This window comes from Talpa occidentalis, unplaced genomic scaffold, assembly GCF_014898055.3.
Source record: "Talpa occidentalis isolate TD23 unplaced genomic scaffold, MPIMG_talOcc4v2.1, whole genome shotgun sequence".
Taxonomy (NCBI): Eukaryota; Metazoa; Chordata; class Mammalia; order Eulipotyphla; family Talpidae; genus Talpa; species Talpa occidentalis.
Genome location: NW_026555331.1, coordinates 40,489,912 through 40,512,709, shown reverse-complemented (window position 1 = coordinate 40,512,709; position 22,798 = coordinate 40,489,912). Strand labels below are relative to the sequence as shown.

Sequence of the window (22,798 nt, the reverse complement as noted above, 5' to 3'; positions counted from 1 at the left end):
AGATGAGTAAGAAAAAAAATAGCAACAAGTAATAGACTAGAGAATGCCTGGGGTTACTTCTTTACACGAAGGATCCTTTTCTTTTCTAATAAGGTAACATTTGAGGTAAAACCTTCATGATGAGAAAAGGCCAATTAATAGTGTGATGATCTGGAAATGAGCATTCTAAATTGAAGGAAGAGCAGGCACAAAATTTCTGAGACGGAAACAATTGTGAAATGAATATCAGGAAGAAGACCAAAGCAGTCTGGAGAAGATTATGAGAGACATTTGGAGAGGTAGACAGAAACAAGATTTATGATTTGCCAGGCCATGAAAAAGGATAGATTTCTCTCCCAAAGGTAAAATTTCTACTAGTAATGAAAAGGCTTTTAGAGCATTTAGAAGGGTTTCTATAAGAACTGTGATCAATAAACTTGAAAAACATGTTGGAGCCATATTCCAAATTAGCATATTGTAGATTAAACTTCAGCAGTTAAGAAATTATTTAACTTTTTTTTCACTCAGGAGTTTTCAGTTATTGTGCTTGTTGCTTTCCAGTGAGGTATAAAATTATAATGGTCCAATTTGTTATTAACTCACCTGACCTACATTGTATATTCTCTCCATCTGAATGCATATCATTTGATTCAACTAAATTGAGCTTTTTAGGTTCTATTCCCTATAATAGACATTCTCATTCTTTGGTCAACACTAAAAAGTCTTTTCCTCTTCTAACTTCATATTAAAATCATATTTATTCTCTATGACCTATGTAAAAACCTTTTCTATGAACCTTATGCATCCCTTCATTAGTTTCCTCTTTAATGAAGACAGTATGATACGGTGAGAAGAGCAGGAATTTTTCAGTTAAAAAATTCAACACTCTTATTTGTGCTCTCACATTTTCTATGAATTGTGAAATGTGCTCTCACATTTTCTATGAATTAGAATAACTTCTCAGAGGAGAAGTTATTCTAATCCTTAAATCCTAACATTTTTAATAGTAAATGTGCATAAAAAATAATTACTTTCTGAAAATATACTGACATAAGTGAAAGTGCTTTGCAAAGTGCCTGACACACATTTGGTCATATACACACATATAATTTTGTTTTTGGGTATTTTAATGGAAATCTGCATGTAATTAAAATAATTAATGTTTAGTCATTGTTTATAATATTAATAGACTTTATTTGCCTTATTTCATTTAACCTTAATGAAAATCCCAAGTTAAGTTTATTAAATCTATTACTGTGAAGAGGAAACTAAGATGTATAGAGCATAAGTCACTTCCACAAATACTGAGGAGTTTGTAAGAGGAAGAGGAAGATTTGACGAAATTCTCTCCAAAGTCCATGCTTTTACCCAGGTTTCTAATTTTATAGATGAGAAATAGGAATCTAAGAAAGAGGAAAAAATTTCCATAGGTATAAATAACCCTGAGAAATGAAATCACTTTACTTTGCATGAAATGTATTTTTATGCTAAAATACCATATAATTTTTAAAATTAAATAAAAATACAAGTAGGCTATTTTGTAATAATGTATTTTTGTTGGTTTAGAGGAATTACTTTAATAGATATCTATCGAAAAAATTTGGAGTTCTCCTAAGGGAAATATTTGAACTTTGATATATTAATTACATTTAATTAACTTTGTGAGAAACTCACAGCCTCTCTAGGAACAATTTATTCTAAATACAATAATAGATCTTCAATAATTTCTGAGATGTTTCTGGAAAAGCCTAATAACTCTCCACATATTTATTTTTTTTTAATGTGAATAATTTGGTGCAGTGATCTTTCAATTATCTTGTCAAACATTTTCAATACATGCTTCAAAAATTCGATATTCAGTTATATATATGCTCTACCATTATTACTATATTACAGAAGAAATACAAAATACAAAGAAAATTCTATTATTTTCTTCCCACTTCACATTGCATGAATTTGTGTACCAAGCCACAGGAGTATGCACCCTCTGGAGAGGTGTTCACCCCTTGGTGAAAAAATTAATCCAATGCGATTAATTGTGAAAAAATTAATCTCCCACAAGAACAATTAATTTAATTTTTTTTAATTTTAATTTTTTTATTTTTCCTACTCATTTTTTTAATTTTATTTTTTAATTTTATTTTTATATTCCCCATACAATTGTAACCCCCTTATTATGCCCCCCATCCCTCCTTTCCCTGCCCCTCACCCCCTATAGAGTGTCTCTGGTTCATAGTTGTTTGTTGATTTTGATTTTTACTTTCTTATAGTTATTCTTTTTCCTGGTCTCTTATTTAAGTTTTCTAGATTTCTGCTATGAGTGAGACCATCCAGTATTTTTCTTTTTCTTTCTGACTTATTTTGCTGAGCATGATCCCTTCCAGCTCCATCCATGTTGCTGCAAATTGCATGGGTTTATCTTTTTTGAATGCTGAGTAATATTCCATGGTGTATATGACCGGCATCTTCTTGATCCAGTCATCTATTTTTGGGCATTTGGGTTGTTTCCAAAGCTTAGCTATTGTAAAGTGCTGCTATAAACATAGACAACGATTAATTTTAATCCTTTGGTGATTTCATTACAATAAGTGATATATTCCTCCAGCTATCGGGTCAGGAATTTATATAGGCACAAAAACAGTATTTTCTATGTATTTTAAGAGTTCAGAGATGCTAATGGAAGGCAGATAAGAATACCCTATCTAGTATAAGATAGCTTATGGAAAAGGAAGGTGAGCCTTGCTTACATCCCACCCATTAAATTTATTTTCCTCCATCTCCTTCCTCTTTGCCCTGGAGGTATCAGCAAAAACACCTTCTTTAGTATCTTTATGACTATTCATCTACAATCTGGCATATGATAATGTATGCTATTATATCAAGTAAAATTCCCCAAATATCTATCATTTAATAGGAATACAAATTTTTTCTGAAATCACTTGGCAAACTTCTATTAGACTTGATATGTTGCCTCTTTTTTCTTAAATGTCTGTGCTCAGCTTAAAGTTCACCACTCTTTTTCATGATCCCAGAGATGTCAGCGAGCCATTAACAACAGACAGACCTGGGCCTCCCCGGTGGCGCAGCGGTTGAGCGCTAGTTTGCGAAGCTGCCTGCAGCCTCTGCAGCACCGGTTCGATCCCCAGCTGCTCCCCGGCCACCGGAGGAGGGTCCTGCATGGTGCGCAGACCTCACCTGCCGCCCGCTGCTCCCCTCAGCCCTTCACCAGTGTACTTCGGTCCTTCCGCCTGCTCTGCTCCACGCTCTGGCTCGGTGAATTCTCTCACCCTCCCGTGATTCTGACTGTACCCAGTGCTTGTAAAAATAAATAAACAAACAAACAAATAAATAAATAAATCTTTAAAAAAAAACCACAACAGACAGACCTTCTCTCATTCTTGATTAATGTTTGAGATATGATAAAGTACATTTTCACTCACGGTCTTCAGAATTTAAGCATCTTTTTTGATCATAATGTTATGAAAATAGAAATCAATCTAAAAAAGAAAGGGGGGAAGCCACAAATGTGGACAATAAGCCACATGATACTGATCAGTTGGTTTAGTAAGGAAGTCAAAGGTGAAATAAAATCTACCTGGAGATAATGAAAGTGAAAATATGACTTAGAACCTATGGGATGCAGCAGAAAGCACACTAAAGGGGGAGTTTGTAGCGATACAAGCTTACCTCAGTGTAGTGCCAGGAAGGCACAGAGCAGGTTTTCTATGACCCTATGCAGGCAGGTAAAGGAAAGTCCTGGAGCCCTCGGTGGCTTTTTCAGGCTTTTATTGAGCTTTTGCATGTAGTGCAGCAAGTAGGTACACAGCAGCAGGGGTGCCAAGGCCTTGGAGGCCAAGCCCCCGGCAAGTCTTCACTCTGGGCAAGTTTTCACTTTGGGCTCTCCGATGCTCCTTCTCCGGTTCTCTCTCCTGCGCCTGCTTCTCTTGGCCAATGTATCAATACTGCAGCATTCACCCCTATGTTTATAGCAGCACTATTTACAATAGCTAAGCTATGGAAACAACACAAATGCCCAAAAATAGATGACTGGATCAAGAAGAGGTGGTATATATACACAATGGAATATTACTCAGCAATCAAAAAAGATAACTCATTCAATTTGCAGTAACATGGATGGAGCTGGAAGGGATCATGCTCAGTGAAATAAGCCAGAAAGAAAAAGAAAGATACTGGATGGTCTCACTCATAGCAGGAATTTAGAAAACCTAAATAAGGGACCAGGAAAAAGACTAATTATAATAAAGTAAAAATCAAAATCAACAAGCAACTGTAAACCAGAGACACACTGGTGGGGGGGAGGAAAAGGAGGGATTAGGGTCAAAATAAGGGGGGTGGAAACGAAGGAGCACCAAAATATATCAGACAACTGTTGTCCTCTCTGAAAACAGACATCAGAGAAAACACATATGTAGTGGGAGACTTCAATACACCACTATCAACAATGGATAGATCAACAAGACAAAAAATAAGTAAAGAAACTAAAGCTCTAAATAAGGACCTAGAGCATTTGGGCTTAACAGACATCTATAGAACACTAAACCCAAAAAAAACGGAGTACACATTTTTCTCAAACGCACATGGATCATTCTCCAGGATCGATCACATACTGGGGCACAAGACAAGCATCAACAGATACACCAAGATTGAAATCATATCAACCATCTTTTCTGACCATGAAGGCATTAAACTAGAAATAAACCATAAAAAGAAGGCGAGGAACTTTCCTACCTCATGGAGATTAAAAACCACACTACTGGAAGACCACTGGACTAATGAGGAAATCAAAGAAGATATTAAAAAATTCTTTGAATTGAATGACAAGGAGGACACCAATATCCTAAATGTATGGGATGCAGCAAAAGCAGTAATAAGAGGAAAATATATAGCAATAGAAGCTCACATCAAGAAACAAGAAAGAACTCAAAGAAACAACCTAATCTCGAAGCTCAAAGATCTAGAAAAAGAACAACAAAAAAACCCAAAACCAGTAGAAGAAAAGAAATAATAAAAACCAAAGCAGAAATAAATGAAATTGAAACTGAAAAAACAATTCAAAAGATCAATGAAACCAAGAGCTGGTTCTTTGAAAAAATCAATAAAATAGACAAACCCCTAGCCAGGCTCACACAGGAAAAAAGGGAGAAAGCACAAATAAACAGGATCACAAATGAAAGAGGAGAAATCACAACGGACACAGCAGAAATCAAAAGAATAATCAGTAACTACTATGAACAGTTATATGGAAACAAGTACAACAATCTAGAGGAGATGGACAAATTCCTACAACTCTACAATCACCCAAAGCTAGATAAAGAAGAAATAGAACACCTAAACAGACCAATTACAATTAGCGAAATTGAAATGGTAATCAAAAACCTCCCCAAAAACAAAAGCCCAGGACCTGATGGATTTACAAATGAATTCTACCAAACATTCAGAGACGAATTAGTGCCTATCTTTCACAAACTCTTTCCAAAAATTGAGAAGAAAGGGACAATACCAAACACGTTCTATGAAGCCAACATTACACTAATACCAAAACCAAACAAGGACAACACAAAAAAGGGAAAACTACAGGCCAATCTCCCTAATGAACACTGATGCAAAAATCCTCAATAAAATTTTAGCTATCAGAATCCAACAATGTGTCCATAAGATAATTCACCACGACCAAGTAGGATTCATTCCAGGGACACAAGGATGGTTCAACATCCGAAAATCAATCAACGTTATCCAACACATCAACAAAAAGAAATATAAAAACCATATGATAATATCAATAGATGCTGAGAAAGCTTTCGACAAAGTGCAACACGCATTCATGATAAAAGCCCTTGAAATTCTTGGGATACAAGGAACATACCTCAATATCATAAAGGCCATTTATGACAAGCCAACAGCCAGTATCATTCTCAATGGTGAAAAGCTGAAAGCAATTCCATTAAGATCTGGAACAAGACAAGGATGTCCACTCTCACCACTGCTCTTCAATATAATACTGGAAGTCCTAGCCAGAGCAATAAGACAAGAGAAAGACATCCAAGGAATCCAAATAGGAAAAGAAGAAGTCAAACTATCACTATTTGCAGATGATATGATAATATACATAGAGAACCCCAAAAACTCCACAGAAAAACTAATTCAACTCATCAATCAGTTCAGTAAAGTGGCAGGATACAAAATCAACACACAAAAGTCAGTAGCCTTCCTATAAACAAACAATAAATCTGAAGAAGAAGAAATCAAAAAAAACCATCCCTTTTATTATTGAAACAAAAAAAATCAAATATTTGGGAATAAATCTAACAAAAGAGGTAAAGGACCTATACAAAGAAAACTATAAAACACTGTTAAAAGAAATAGAAGAAGACACAAAGAAATGGAAAGACATCCCCTGCTCATGGATTGGAAGAATAAACATTATTAAAATGGCCATCCTACCAAAAGCAATCTACAGATTCAATGCTATTCCAATCAAAATTTCAATGTCATTCTTCAAAGAAATAGAACAATTATTGATGAAATTCATATGGAATCACAAAAAACCCCAAATAGCCAAAGCTCTCCTGAAAAAAAAAGAAGGGAATGGAGGCATCACACTCCCAGACTTCAAACTCTACTACAAAGCCATAATCATCAAAACTGCATGGTATTGGAATAAGAACAGACACACAGACCAATGGAATCGAATAGAAAATCCAGAAATAAACCCACAGATTTATGTCAACTAATCTTTGACAAACGAGCAAAGACTATGCATTGGAGCAAAGAAAGTTTGTTCAATAAATGGTGCTGGGAAAACTGGGTCGCTACATGCAAAAGAATGAAGCTTGACCACTACCTCACACCATACACAAAAATCAACTCAAAATGGATTAAAGAACTAGACATAAGACCTGAAACCATAAAATACATAGAAGGAAATATAGGCGAAACACTACGGGATTTGCACATCAAAGACATCTTTACAGACACATCACCCAAAGCAGTGATAGTGAAGGCAAAGATAAACAGCTGGGACTACATCAAATTAAAGAGCTTCTGCACAGCAAAAGAGACAATAACAAAAACAAAGAGAAACCCCACCAACTGGGAGAACATTTTTGCACCCAACACTAATGATAAAGGACTGATCACAAAAATCTGCAAAGAGCTGATGAGACTCAACAACAACAAAGAAAATAATCCCGTCAAAAAATGGGCAGAAGAGCTAAAAAGAAACTTCTCTGAAGAGGAAATGCAAACGGCCAACAGGCATATGAAAAAATGTTCAACATCACTTGTAATCAGGGAAATGCAAATCAAAACTACCATGAGATACCATCTTACACCAGTGAGAATGGCACATATTAAAAAAACTAGCAACAACAAGTGTTGGCGAGGGTGTGGAGAAAAAGGAACTCTTCTGCACTGTTGGTGGGAGTGCAAACTGGTCCAACCACTATGGAGAGCTGTGTGGAGATTTCTGGACCTACTAAACATAGAGCTTCCATATGATCCAGCAATTCCACTCCTAGGTATTTACCCAAAGGGCACAGAAACATCAATTTCAAAGAGCACCTGCACCCCTATGTTTATAGCAGCACTGTTTACAATAGCTAAGCTTTGGAAACAACCCAAATGCCCAAAAATAGATGACTGGATCAAGAAGATGTGGTACATATATACCATGGAATATTACTCAGCATTTAAAAAAGATAAACACATGCAATTTGCAGCAACATGGATGGCGCTGGAAGGGATCATGCTCAGCGAAATAAGCCAAAAAGAAAAAGAAAAATACCGGATGGTCTCACTCATAGCAGGAATCTAGAAAACTTAAATAAGGGACCAGAAAAATGAATAACTATAAGAAAGTGAAAATTAAAACCTATGAACCAGAGACACTTTTTGGGGGGTGGGGCGGGAGGGGAGGGATTGGGGTCAGAACGGGGGGGTTGCAATTGTATGGGGAATATAAAAATAAAATTTATTATTTAAAAAAAAGAGAAAGAAACCTTGAAAACATAAAAAAAAAATAATCTCTAAAAAAAAAAATAAGGGGGGTGGGAATTGTATGGGGACCAAGATGAAAATGCATACATTGTGCAAAAATGAAAAATGATGTAAAAATATATAAAATAAAATAAAAAATATGGCAGACATGGCTCACAAAAGTGAACAACTGAAAATAACAATGTGACAAAATGCAGGTGCCCACCATCAGGCATGGAGTCCTAATGGCAGGAGGCCAGAAAAGCCTGAAAATCATTTACCCCACACTCAGAAAATAAAATGTTTCACAAATAAAAAATCTGGGTTTGCACCTAAAGAATCTAGGAAAAGAAGAATAAACAAAGCCAAAATCTGTAGAAGGAAGGAAATAGTAAAAATTAGAGCATAAATTAATGAAACAGAGATCAAAAGGTAATTTAAAAGATCTGTAAAACCAAAAGCTGATTTTTTTAAAGATTGACACAACAGGCAAAAATGTAGCCATAATCACACAGAAAACACAAATAATGAAATTAAAAATTAACAGTAGATACTACAGAATAGATACAATACATACTACAGAAATACAAAGGATTGGGGCCTCCCTGGTGGCGCAGCGATTGAGCGCTAGGTTGCGAAGCTGCCCGCGGCCTCTGCAGCACTGGTTCGATCCCCTGCCACCGGGCGAGTTTCCCACATGGCACGCAGACTACTCCTGCTGCCTGCTGCTCCCCTCAGCAGTGTGTTTCGTCGGTCTGCCTGTTCTGTTCTCCCCTCTGGCTCTGGTGAATTCTTTCACCCTCCCGTGCTTCTGACTGCACCCAGTGCTTGTATAAATAAATAAATAAATCTTAAAAAAAAAAAAAAGAAAAGAAAAGAAAGAAATACAAAGGGCCATAAGAGAGTATTGTGAACAATTAAATAGCAACAAATTAGGCAATCTAGAAGAAAAGGAAAAATTCTTAGAAATATGCAACAATTCAAAACAGAATCAAGAAGAAACAGAATATCTGAACCAACCAACCAAAATCAGAAAATTGAATAATAATCAAATGATTCCCAAACACAAAACAATAGGATATATGGCTTCATTAATGAATTTTAATAAATATTCAAAGAAGAACTAATAGTTATCTTTTTCAAACTCTTCCAAAAAATGTTGAGAAGGAAAAATTTCCAAACACTTTCTTTGAAGCCAACATTATCCTAATTCCAGAACCAGAAAAGGACGTCATAAAAAAATAAACTGTAGATCAGTATTTCTGATGAACAAAGGTATAAAAATACTCAACAAAATACTGACCAACTGAATTTGATAATACATTTGGAGAATTTTACAGAATTCCATTTAGTTCATCTTCCTTTTATTGAAACATAGAAAAACTACATAGATGCACTTATGACCATGAATTCAATTATGCTATCATCAAGCTGATGATTAATTTCTTAGCATCAATGTCCTCTAGGATTTTAGATGTCAACATCTTTATATTATTACCTGGTTTATACCTGTGTTAAGGACAAACATTTACCTTTCTGTAAGTGTGCCCTTGTTATATTAATTATTTTGGAACATTTTCATGTCTTCTTGTATGTATATATTTTCTAGAGACATCTAAATATGTGTGAATTTTGTTAGCTAAACTTTTTCAAAATTAAACTATGTTTGCATTTCTGGAGCCACTTTTTATAATGGTGTGTTGGCATATTCTGCACACTCTTTTCTTGGGGAAATAGACCTCCATAGAACACAGAAGTTTTCTAGTCCTGTGTGAACCTGTTTGTGAGCCAGCTTTTTGATCTGTATCAGGAAGGTAGTAACTACTTTCTATACCTACTTGATTTGTATATAGTTAACCAGCATTAGGTATATAGTGTGATGATGCCACTTAATGTTTTCAATTACTCTTCAGCACATTTTTAGTTTCAGTTGAATACATATCCATAAAACTATAGATTGCTTTATATCATCCATCTTTTCTTGAAACCTTTTATTATATTCCAGGCATGCCTTTCATCACTCCAAGTCTCAAGGAGGTCTATAGGGTTGTACATAATTCTTCTGTCTTAGAAGTTTAAATTCACCATATCACCCATGCTTAGTACAATAAGAAGCAAACATATTTTGTCTGAAAGATATAGGCCTTTCTTAGTTTCTCCTATGACTTATTGGGCTTTAACTCTATTATTAATACTCTTTTCAGGCCAAGAGAGTCAGTAAATCTAAAACAAACTTAGATTTTACTGCTGTAATTTTCAGACTTACCTCTTCTGTTAGTGAAAATTGTTCTCTTACTTGGATAGTTTTTCTACTTGTCATATTATTCTTGGTCACTGTTTAATTCTTTAATTAAATTTAGGAGAATTTTCCAGCTTGAAGTTAAAGACACAAAAATATAATTGCTGTTTCTACTTATTTGTTCTATTTTAATAGAACAAGAATATTTTTGTTTTCTTTTCATGTCTTTAGTTACTTCCCTTCTTTAACCTCAGTTGATTCAATGGACAATAGTTATTTTTCCTATTATTTTTCCTATTACTGTTTCTTTATGCATAACTATGAATCTGGAGATTAATAAGCAAGATTTTTAAATCTGTTGCCAGGTGTGTATTGGTCCTAAGGATACAAGGACTGAAGACTCTATGCCCAAAGGCAATGCCAGCCATGGACATTATGCATGTTTGTGTTATGATTTCAGAGTCACCTGAACTTTCTGATTCCAATTCTCCCAGTGCTTCCCAATTGTCCAAGTTGTGATTTTGTGTAGGAAAGTCAATGAATTGAACATAAACTTTTCTTGATGAAAAGAGTATTTTTTTTTTAAGAATTTTCACCCTGAAACGAGTCTGTTACGTTACAAATCTTGGACCAGCAATCATTTTCTAGGTATTTTTTGGCTAAGTTATGAAACCATTTTAAAGTCCCTTTGTCAAACAAAGGTTCATTCAAATGGGAGGAATGTTATTCAAAATATTTAATACATGGAAGAGCCCCAGTCCTTATCCTTTCAGAATGTTTTTCAGAACAGGGTCCTGAGAATTCCTGATGTGTCAAACATCATGTACTTAGTGGAGCAGCTGGGATGATGTTAGGAAACTTAAGGTGTTTTCACAGTGGTTGTTTAACTCAGTTGATGAAGAAATATTTCTAAACCACATGATGCGATTTACTTAGAGTACAAACAGGAGTCAGCACTAAATGATGATGATTTATTGATTTTTATACTTCAGATATCCAAATCAATCAAGATGCCTGTTATAGCATGAATTGCTGTCAGCAATTTCACTATTGAGGAATCTAGCAGAGAACTAACAAAAATCCAGCATCAAGGATGGTATTAGATCAAGAGGGAAGAAGAATAGAGCAGGGAGGTCACTAGATGGAAAGTTTTTTGTCAAGAAGTATAGATCAGGGCCTCCCCAGTGGCACAGAGGGTTAAGCACAGCGCTGTGAAGCTGTCCGCAGCCTCCGCAGCATGTGTTCGATTCCCAGCTGGCCAGGGAGCAACCCACATGGTGAAGCAGACTTCTCCTGACTTGCCCGCTGCTCCCCTCAGCAGTGTACTTTGGTCAGTCTGCCTGTTCTGCTCCCCACTCTGTCTCTGGTGAATCCTCTCACCCTCCCGCACCTCTGGCCTGTACCCCAGCTATTGTATAAATAAAGAATAAATCTTTTTAAAAAAAAGTAGTATAGATCAATCAGGGCAGGGAAGAGATAGGGGCATGAAAGTAGGGATGACTTCAAAAGTGGAATAGCTTGTTTATGGTGCAATATAAACTTCAATTAATGATTTTGTTATATCTGACAAACTGCAACAATTCTGAAATGCACTGATTATTTATTTTCACCACTGCTGTGTTACTTCATTTTGTAGGTGGTACTTTAAGAAGTTGTTTTCTATGTTGAGTGCCAATATTCTGCCTTTTTTTCTTGGTCTTGGAACAACTTAAAATTGAGTCCTGGGGCCTCCCTGGTGACGCAAGGGATTAAGCACCACACTATGAAGCAAATCCGCAGCCTCTGCAGTACGAGTTCAATCCCTGGCTGGCCAGGGAGCAACCCACATGGCACAGCAGACCTTGCCCACTGCTCCCTTCAGCAGTGTATTTCAGTCAGTCTGCCTGTTCTGTTCCCCACTCTGTCTCTGGTGAGTCCTCTCACCCTCCCCCACCCCCCACATCTCTGGCCTGTACCCTAGTTCTTGTATGCATATATAAATAAATCTTTAAAAAAAATTGAGTCCTATTTCCCCTAATATTTATTCCAACCTCAGTTGGGTGAGATTTATGAGGTTGAAATTATTTAGTAAAAACTACTTAGTTTTCTTTTTTTTTTTTTAAATGTGAATAGTTTTTTTTTTTTTTTTAAAGATTTATTTATTTATTTATTTATTTATTTATTTATTTATTTATTTATTTATTTGTACAAGCACTGGGTACAGTCAGAAGCACGTGAGGGTGAGAGAATTCACCAGAGCCAGAGCGGGGAGCAGAGCAGGCAGAAGGACCGAAGTACACTGGTGAGGGGAGCAGCGGGCGGCAGGAGAGGTCGCGCGCCATGCGGGACCCTCCTCTGGTGGCCGGGGAGCAGCCGGGAATCGAACCGGCACCACAGAGGCTGCGGGCAGCTTCGCAACCCAGTGCTCAACCGCTGCGCCACCGGGGAGGCCCCTACTTTGTTTTCTTGAGGCAAATTCCTAAAATCAATTAGTACAGCTCATGCTGGCCTTAAAATATCCCCAAATTTCTTGCTTTTAAGTGTGGTTCTTTTCAATTTAATGTATGCCATGTTTGGAAAAGTGGAACTGTAGTATTCACAGTATGTCTGTATTTAAATTTGGGTTAGTGTGTTTCTATATTTTTTGAAAGAGGGCATTGTGAACATTCTCTTACCAATATATAAGAATGTGTAGCCATTGCCTATTAATTGACTTACTATCTAGATCCTTCATTTGATACTAATAGATCATCCTTATTGTTTAATCTTTTTCTTCAGGTTTCAGTGTTTCTCAATAACTTTCTGAGATGTAATGGACTTCCATATTAAAATAACATCTTTGCTTCATTTCTGTGCATGTCTTTGCCTAGGGCCTTAGCTACTCATTTTGGCAATTGCTTTGATCATAACTGGACCGAATCATATCTGAGAAAAGGAAGAAAAGACTTTCTGACTCAAAATTTCTATCACCCCTTAAAGTGTTGGGCTAAAGGAAAAATAAATCATTTCTATTCATTTAGAAAATAAATGATTCCATCCAAACTTCCTCTTATAGAACTTAATGCACTCAATGATAATTGCAGAGGAGAGGGAATAGATAAAATAAATACATGCTTTGAACTGAGAGAAATCTGAGTGCAAATCCAATCTTTAACACAGTGGTTTGTTTTAGGCAAGTCCTTAATTTATGTAAGTGCTATTATTTTTTTAAATCAATAATGTTGGAATAAATTTTACTATAAAATATCATTTTATTGATTAGAAATAGTATATGGAAAATGTTTGGCAAACAGTAGGCATTATTATAATTTAGTATTATGTACAAATATGATTTTAGGTAAAAATTCAGTGTTTCTTATAGGAATATTTCTTAGAGAAACATTGAAAGCATATGGAATGCAAACATTTCCTTTGATTTTTAAGTATAGCAAATGTATAGTCCATATATTTAGCAATAATTCACAAATGGTTTACTGTTGCCTAAGGCAAAATTTACCACTTTTCTTAATCATTGATTTTGTAAAGCACCTAAATAAGCACTGTGTAACTGCATGGTTGATGTTCTGAAACATTAACACATGGAAGGGACAAAGGCAAACAAATAATAAGCATTACTCATGTTACTATGTATTTCTTGAAAACTCCACTAATGAGATAGAGAATAAATTTAGCAGGAAATGTGACTTTCAAGATCAATATCAGAAGGAAAGTCTACATTCAATATTTTGTGGCCAGCAGGCCTAGTTCACTATTGTACAGATTCTGAAACTATCTCAGTTTATATTATGACTCATATTGAAAATATTAGAAATATTGATAATATGTTTCACCAGTGAAAAACTCATATCTGTTAAACAACAAACATCTGTTTCCTGGTATCCACTGACAAGTTGAAATTCCTGTACATTTACATCTTTCTTTCAATATATTTCTTTGTAAAACTTGAAGTGTAACACTTCTTTAAGGAATCACCTAACTACAAATATAAATTTGATTTCTTGTATCATTTGAAATATATTTTAATTAGATGATTATGCAATCAAGAAGGCATTTTAATGACCTGTATTCACAGATATCATCTAAGCCATTGATTCCAGTCTTTGTTAATATGTAAAGAACTTTTTAATGTGAATATTACTCAGATATCTCACAAAATAAATATTTTTAGTAACTATTGACAAAAAACTAATAGCAAGAAGCTGCTATGAATAACATTTTAAGTGATTTAATTTAAATCACAAGTTCTCAATACATTTAAAAAACAGCACATGCGAATAAAATATATTCATTCACTAAAGGTACAGTGTACTTTGTATGTAGATACATAGGCCACTGGTTATGTCTTCAGGGCTGCTCATGTTGCACAATACAAGACTGAGATAGGGTATAAAACTCCACTCTTAAAATATACCAAAAGCTCTTTCTTGACCTCTCCAGTTATTTACACACCTGTCTACATCATCAAAGTTACTCATTGTTCTTACTGCTTATTTTAAACTTTAAGGAAGCAGAGTGTGTTCCATGGCCTCCTTTGCTCAATATTCCCTGTTATTGCTATATCAATATTTTGTTTATTCTATACTGTAGAGCCATTATAATTAAAACACCATGGTTCTGATACAAAAACAGAGTCACAGGCCAATAAACTAGAATTGTAAGCCCCAAAATATATCTATACAAATATGGACACCTAATTACTTATGACAAGGAATGAAGAGTATAGAATGGATCACAAAAACCGTTTCAGTAAATGGTGTTAGGAAAACTGGGCTGTCACATACAAAAGAATGAAACTAGACCACTTTCTTTTTTTTTTAAGATTTATTTATATTTATTTACTCACACAAGAACTGGGGTCTAGGCCAGAGGTATGGGATTGAGAGGATTCATCAGAGACAGAATGGGGAACAGAAAAGGCAGATCTACTGAAATACACTGCTGAGGAGAGCAGTGGGCGAGACAGGAGAGGTCTGCTGTGCCTTGTGCCTTAGCTACCTGGCTGGGGCTGTGGCTGGTAATAGCTTGTTAGTACTGAGACTTTAACCCCTGCACCACCAGGGAGCTCTAGACTACTTTCTTATACATATATAAAATCAACTCAAAATGGATAAAAGACTTAGATTTAAGACCTGATACCATAAGAAAAATAGGAGAAAACAAGCAAAACACTCCATGACATAAACTTCAGAGATATCTTTGCAGATTCAACTCCAGCAGCAAGGAAAACAAAAAAGAATATAAACAGTTAGAATCACATTAAACTAAAAGGCTCTGGCACAGCTGCACAGTGAGAGACCTTAACTAAAACAAAGAGACACCCTACAGGAAGGGAGGAAATATTTGCATAGTAAACATCTGAAAAAGGACAGATACCAGAAATTTTCAAAGAGTCCTAAAGTTGTATTCCCAAACATATATTTTTTGGTAATTAATAGCTAATCGTAATATTTTGAAGCAAAGAAGGAAAATATACATGTAAATCTTCATGGCCATACATTAAGCAATGATTGGCTATGAAGATTTACATGTATATTTTCCTTGTATATGTATATGATACCTAACAAACAACCAAAGATTAGTTAAGTCGGACTGTAAATACTTTAGTTTGCTTTAAAAAACATTTTCAATAAACTAAAATGATCACTCACAAAATTGGAGAAAATACAAATCAAATACCCTATTATAATCTAGCATCCAGCATATATAATGAATACAAATACTATTACAATTCAACCAAAATAACCCTATTAGATGATAGGAAATAACTTGAATGCACATATCCAAATTAAAATAAATACTAATCAGAACAATGTGATGCCATTTTATAAACATCCTCTAGGATTAATTTTATATGTAAAAGCCGTAAGAGGCTAATGTGAACCAATATATATCAATTATTTGAATATTTAGATAAAACAAACAACTTCCTAGAAAAAAAACCTTAAAAATCATCTAAAAATAAATAGAAAAGGTAAATTTTGTCTACTAAAAGGTTAATTTTGTCTACTAAAGAAACTAACAAGACTTTTAAATCTTCCCCAAAGGGCATTCATTGAGTTATGTAATGCATGAATTCTATCAAGCATTTAAAGAATACATTGTAAAAACTTTTTACGGAATATGAGGGGAAAACTTTCCTATGTTTCTTTAATTAGTTTTTATACTAAAACTTGAGAAGGACATTACAAGAAAAAATATTACTGAGCAATATTATAAGACATATGCAAAATTATGATAATGGTTTAGAACTCTGAAGCCAGTAAATATATAGAAATGGCTACTACAACCAAGTTCAGTTTATTTTAGAAATGTAAGGCTAGTTCAACATTCAAAATATATCAATAATTTTCAGAATAAATGAGAAACATCATATAATAATTTTTTTAGGAACCCTTCATTTGTCAATTTTTTGATCAATGAAGCCAGACACAGTGCCATTTCTATAACTATTATTGAGGTTGCAGAGCTTCATGTAAGCACTATAATAAAAATATATCAACCCTTGAGGGCATCATTCTTCAGGAAAACCTATGAACAGCAGGATCCTTTGAATCACATTCTGTACATCAATCTGACATTACTTTTTCAGCTGTCCCTCTGAGAGCTCTCTGAAGCTACAAAGAAAAGGAAACAATCATTCTTTTATGGCTATCATAATTACTGAAATGGAATCACATGGTTTCTGCACCCACCTTTTCAGAAGTATGCCTTTTTGCTTGTTAAAATGTTAGAAAAAGAGTGTAAAGTTTTGTGTATGTCAGAATCCTCTACATTTCAGAGGTGGAATCTTCCCACTCTGAATTCCTGCTTGTGGCTTTTATAGGTGGAGAGTGGGAGAGAGGCAAACCTATTTCAATTAAATCTATTTATATAATGACTATTCCCAGATTTCTTTTTTGTATTTAAATGCAATTTAAAAGTTGTAATAATACTCTAGGCACACTACCAACTGCTTCTTAATTTCAATTTATTTATATATTCTTTTCTCTGATTTAAATTGCTTATATCATAATACAATATCATGACCTGGATAATCTATATGGTTGGTGTAAAAATATAAATAAGAATTCTAACATTTATTACAATAAAATGATATTCTAATACTTTTACACCATAAAATTGTGGGAAAATCCATGCAATTCTGGGCTGTGTGTTACATTAATGAAAGATAATAGCAGGAACTGTATCACATGCAATGAGATAATTATATATTTTCTACGTTTTTGTTGAGATTGACCTTGGCTAAATTCCTGGCAAAGCCACATGTTTAATTTTTCTGAGCCATCAATTTATCATTTCTAATATTGCTGCAAGAATTACCTACCTTACAGATATTATGTGAGGGTTGCATGAGATAGCATGAAATTTGTCTGGAGTAATGCCTGCCACTTAATGTACACAAGAGAGATCTTGTACAGACAATCTCATTTCTGTGTCCCACTCACACACCCAGTGGAGAGAGTCCATAAATAATGTCATCTAATTTGACCAGAGATACACAGATACCTACTGCAAACAAATCTTTAAATTTGCACAAATCAATCATTGTTTCTCATTAAATAAATTCTAATATAAGTACTGAGGCCACCTGGTAGTTTCCTGAACTACTAAATAATGTAGTGTTGTTTTGGGGGCTCACAGAGTAGGTGTTCTATAAAGTGAATCAGTTGAGAAAGTGAGCAGATAATGAAAGGAGGAGTGATGTAACAGTATTAGAAGGATCCTATTGGTTTTTTTTTTAAAGATTTATTTATTTATTCATACAAGCACTGGGTATAGTCAGAAGTGCAGGAGGGTGAGAGAATTCACCAGAGCCAGAGTGAGAAACAGAACAGGCAGACTGACGAAATACACTGCTGAGTGGAGCAGCGGGCGCAGCAGGAGAGATCTGCATGCCATGTGGGACCCTCTCCGGTGGCCAGGGATCGAACCTCTTATGCTATACCATTGTATTCTATTATATTATTTTGTATATCCCTCTTAGGCATACATTTCTTATTATATGCTTTATCTGACTTAATGTGTCCTAATCATTACCGTCAAATGAGTTTGAGTTAGAAACTACTACACTGCTTTTAAAACTGTTATGTAGCATAGCTTTTGTTTGTTAATAGATATTTTTAATTAACTACTTAGTTATGTCATGATATTTTAATTAATATTGATTTTAAGTAGATTATAAGATTGCGTAAAGATTTACTTATAGCATAATATGTTTTGAAAATTTACCTTAAAAATATTAGTGGGTTTAAATTCCAGTATTGAACAAAAAAAAAAATATTAGGACTACCTAAGGAGAAAATTGATCAAAGCAGCTTGTCTGATAATAAGATGAGTTGTGCATAATGTTTGTATACTTTGTTAGCTATTGTTATTAATGTATATAATATTGAGAATGTTTTTGACATGAATTACAGGTAATTTAAAAAAGTAAACTTAACAGCAAAGATTCTTGCTCTTTCTTTCTTTTCAGTCACATGTCCTCACTGTGTTGGCTCTAGTTTTTAGTCCTATCTTTTCATGAATCTGAGATGCTCTTGCAGACTTTGTGATGCAACACAACATTGTCCAAAACATAAAGGGCAGCTTAACACCCTAGATTGTTTACGTAGTGGAATCTAGTTTTTTCCCAAATCTCCCAATCCACTTCTTTTAAAACTTATTGATAAAATTTCTATTATGTCCATTTATCCAAGCAGAATTACTAATATTTCACTTTTACTTTCAAATGTGCCTCCATTTTTGGTGATAAATTATGATTACTTTTGGCTTGGTCACCTATGCCTTAGGTATAGGGGCTCTTGGGGGAAAATATCTGGTATATTTAATTTCTGAAATGGAGAGTAATTAAGGCAAGGTAAGGTAATGAATTCTGCAGAGGTTACCAATAATATCTGTTACATGTTAAGTACAAACTATTTCCCATTTCTGATTATGAAGTTAAACATTGTAGAAATTATGTTCAATAATCTATGCTAAACTTCTCAGTAATGATCTAGTTGTCTATGAATGTGAATTCAGGAATAAGTGTCAACTAATCAACTTTACTATAGAGGAAATCCAGCTTTGTTTTCTATGTAAAAGTATTGATAAAGATAAGATTAACAACTTTTCTATTGGGGTTTTTTTGATTACTTTCAATAATATTCTAAATACTTTCTTCGTTTTTCCTCTAGAAATAGACCCAGTAACCAAACAGCTTATGCTTCAAACAGCTCAACCAACTTTTGGCCATCTGACAGATGTAAGTAAGATGTTCAGTTTATAATAATTATCTTTGTTCATGGTAATTGAATATAAACATCTGAGATGTTTTAATGTTTAGAAGTCTTGCTAATAACCCATAATAACTCATGCTCTGCAAAATAAAGGGTTAGTATATGTGTAGAAATTCTTGCAATACCCCATCTGCCTATTTGTATATTTTTATGTTGCTATGGCAATATTATTGGCAGTGTGAAGTTTTGTAACAAATTACCAAAACTTTCATAACCTGTGTCAACAAATGTGTACCATATCATTAGTCTTATGTATGGGTGTTTCACTTGTGCTTTTACCTCTGGAAATTTTACAGATTTAAACATTATGTTAAGTCATAATTCATTTTGAATTTAGTTTTGTGTATGAGGTAAAACAGGGTTCCAATTTCATTCTTTTACATCACTACAATATACAGCAACATGTATAATGTTAAGGATATTATGTTAAATGAAATAAGTCATTCATAAAGGACAAATACTGCATGATCATTTATATGAGGTTTCTACATTAGTTGAACTCATGGAAGAATAGAATTCTGGTTGTCTAGGGTTTGAGAGAGGGGGATTTAGGGAGTTGATAATCAAAGGATATGAAGCTTTAGGTATGCAAGATGACTGTGTTGGGGAGCTCCACTGTGTAGTATATCAATAGTGTGATATTTTATACTTAATAAAATTTGTTGAAAGGTTAGATCTTATTTTAAGTGGTTTTGCCACAGTAAAATAATACAAGAGTTACACATTTTTTAAAAATTAACTTCTGTCTGTACAGAGTAAGGACTGGAAAACTGTGTTTAAAGGAATGAATAAAAGAATACTCTTAGACTAGAATATGATGTAATCCTGAGTGTATGACTGTTATATAGTCAGAAATTCCAAGTAGTTAGTGTTAGTAGGAGAGGCATTTCCTGTGCCATAATGGCAAATTCTGAAAAATATGGATTTTAAGGTGGCCAAGGACAAACCTACTAAAGCCACAGCTATCTGTCTCCAGAATTTTATCAATCTATTAGAAGGGTATGTGAGATGGCTGGCTGGATGAATGTTAAAAAATTTCCTTTGTGTCTGTCCCTACTGCCTCTAAATGTCTGCTTATATTGGCCATAGGCAACATCCACAACCATGATTTGTGTTATGTTCTCTTCATTTCTAGATTTTATGAGTTGTAGTAGGGAGTAGCCTTTTTATTATAAATTTGCTTTATTGATAAATTTGCTTTATACCACACCTTTAAGTGACTGTGTACAATCTTAGTTTTTTACCCAGGATGTCTATTATTTCATAGGCCAGTAACTTTGCATTTGTTCAGATGACAAGGGCACTGATTCCTATGTGGGGTAATAGGTAGATGGAAATGAATTAGTAGGTGAAGGAAAAGTCAACTAGAGTGATCGTTAACGGTTTAAGCAGAGGTTCCTTGAGTTGTATAGTAGAGATGTAGAGTGACCTTCTCATAAGGCTAATACCACTGCAAAAATGTCTTGAGCAATTTCCTGCCAGACTAAACCACTAAGCTGGGATGGAGCAATAGAAGTAGTGTGCAGGATGGAAATTACAGTAGAGATTGAGTCACACACCAGGAGTTGTTCTATTTGCCTTTAGAATTCCATGGAATACTTGCTTGTTTTGTAACATCCAGGTACTTCAAACCCCATGTAAAGACAGTATTTGCTTATTATTTGACTTTGACATTGGAGAGGGGTGAGTAAGGCAGGTCGTTAGTGTATCATATGTCACATACAAAGGTTTCAAATAGTAGCCTTTTGAGTAAGGAAACACTGGTCATTTGACCTGGCCCTCTCTGCCAGGTCTAGGTCCAACTGTTCACCTTTGGAAGCTGTACACTCAAACTGATAATCATTACCCTTCATCCTCACTCCTTGAGCTCTCCAGTGGTATGCTCTATCCTGTTTAATGACTCCATGAACTCTTTCTCCAGTATAGTCCCTGGTTTTATAGTTCTTGATGTGGGTGTGTGCCCTTGAGTTAACAGCAGCAGAGAGGATCCTAGAGCAATCACCCCTCCCTCTCATGTGTTGTATTGCTTTCATATTACTCCAGAATTTAATTACAGTTTTCCCTACCCCTCTTCACTGTGCCATATGTACAGTAATTATCTGTTCTTCATCTTTGTCTTTCTTTGGGTGTAATTTGGCTGTAAACATATGGAGGAGGTGAGCCTTGTATATTCACTCTGCTGCAATATTTCTGGATTCCTAAGTTTAACTTTTTTTTTTAAAAAAAAAAGCAAAATAATATTTGAAGAGTAATTCAGAAACTGTAGGTGATTTTTATTTTAGTTTTAGCATGTCCATCTTCTGTAAACAAGATTTGTAGTTGGAACAAATACAACTCATGCCAATTTTTTAAAATTTATAATGTGCTATCAAATCCATAGAGGACCATTCTGAATTATACTATGTTAGAATATTCAATAACGTTTACAAAAAGTGTGACTTAAAAACAATAATATAATGAAGAATATGGAGAAAGTTTATATCAATAGTATTTCAGAGGGATCTAGAGGACAGATGGCCTGATGATACTGCTCTACATGAAAAGAAGGCAGAAAGCAAATGTCCTAAATATTCCAAAGTCCACATATCTTGAGAACTTGTTTGTAAAAAGTGACAGACTATGATGTCTGATATGAGAAAATGTAACTCTAATGTATGTATATAAATAAAATTTAGAAAATATTTTTAATTAATTAGATACAAGCAGATCTTTCCTTTTATGCCCTTTTAGTTGACACAATAGGTTAACATTTAATTTAATTATCATTTCATATGTTCAATTTATTTCCTGAATTTTCAGTCCTAAATATTTTGATTGCAGTAAATTATACATATATGCTTTTTAAAGATTTATTTTTATTTATACATAAAAGAACTGGGGTATAGGCCAGAGGTGCAGGGGGTGAGAGAATTCATCAGAGAATGAGTGGGGACAGAACAGGTGGATCTACTGAGTACACTGCTGAGGGGACCAGGAGGTGAGACTGGAAAGGTCTGCTGTGTCATGTGGATTAGCTCTCTGGCTGGGGATTGAACTCATGAACTCATGCCCCAGTGGCCGGTGATAGTGCTGAGATTTTTTTTTTTTTTTTTAATTCACACTTGATCTTTATTCACTGCTCTGCTTGTCGTTGGTTCATAGTAAAATGATACAAATACAACATTGAATCTTTTCTGGTTCATCATTTTTTAGATTTCAGGATACAGGCCAGGTTTTATATTTTGTTCTAGATCATTTCCTCCATATGGACAAGTTGAGCTTTGCATCCAATCTCAAAAGCACAGCCAAATATGATAGTCATATTTATGACACTTTTATTCTGTGACTT

General features: G+C 34.6%; 1 protein-coding gene across 8 annotated transcripts in view; it reads left to right on the top strand.

Annotated features, from left to right (window-relative positions):
- The window catches only part of CNBD1 (cyclic nucleotide binding domain containing 1), a 255,795-nt gene that overhangs the window by 171,962 nt on the left and 61,035 nt on the right, over window positions 1–22,798 (top strand). For 7 of the 8 annotated variants that reach the window (XR_008550616.1, XR_008550615.1, XR_008550614.1 and 4 more), the window contains exon 11: window positions 19,369–19,436. Coding sequence is in view for 5 of the 8 variants with exons in the window: in XM_054692122.1 (XP_054548097.1) it covers window positions 19,369–19,436 (68 nt within the window). In the remaining 3 variants the exon portion in view is untranslated. Of the gene's footprint in view, window positions 1–3,011; window positions 3,124–19,368; window positions 19,437–22,798 lie in introns of those variants that run through there. The other variant, XM_054692125.1, reaches the window with a different exon arrangement.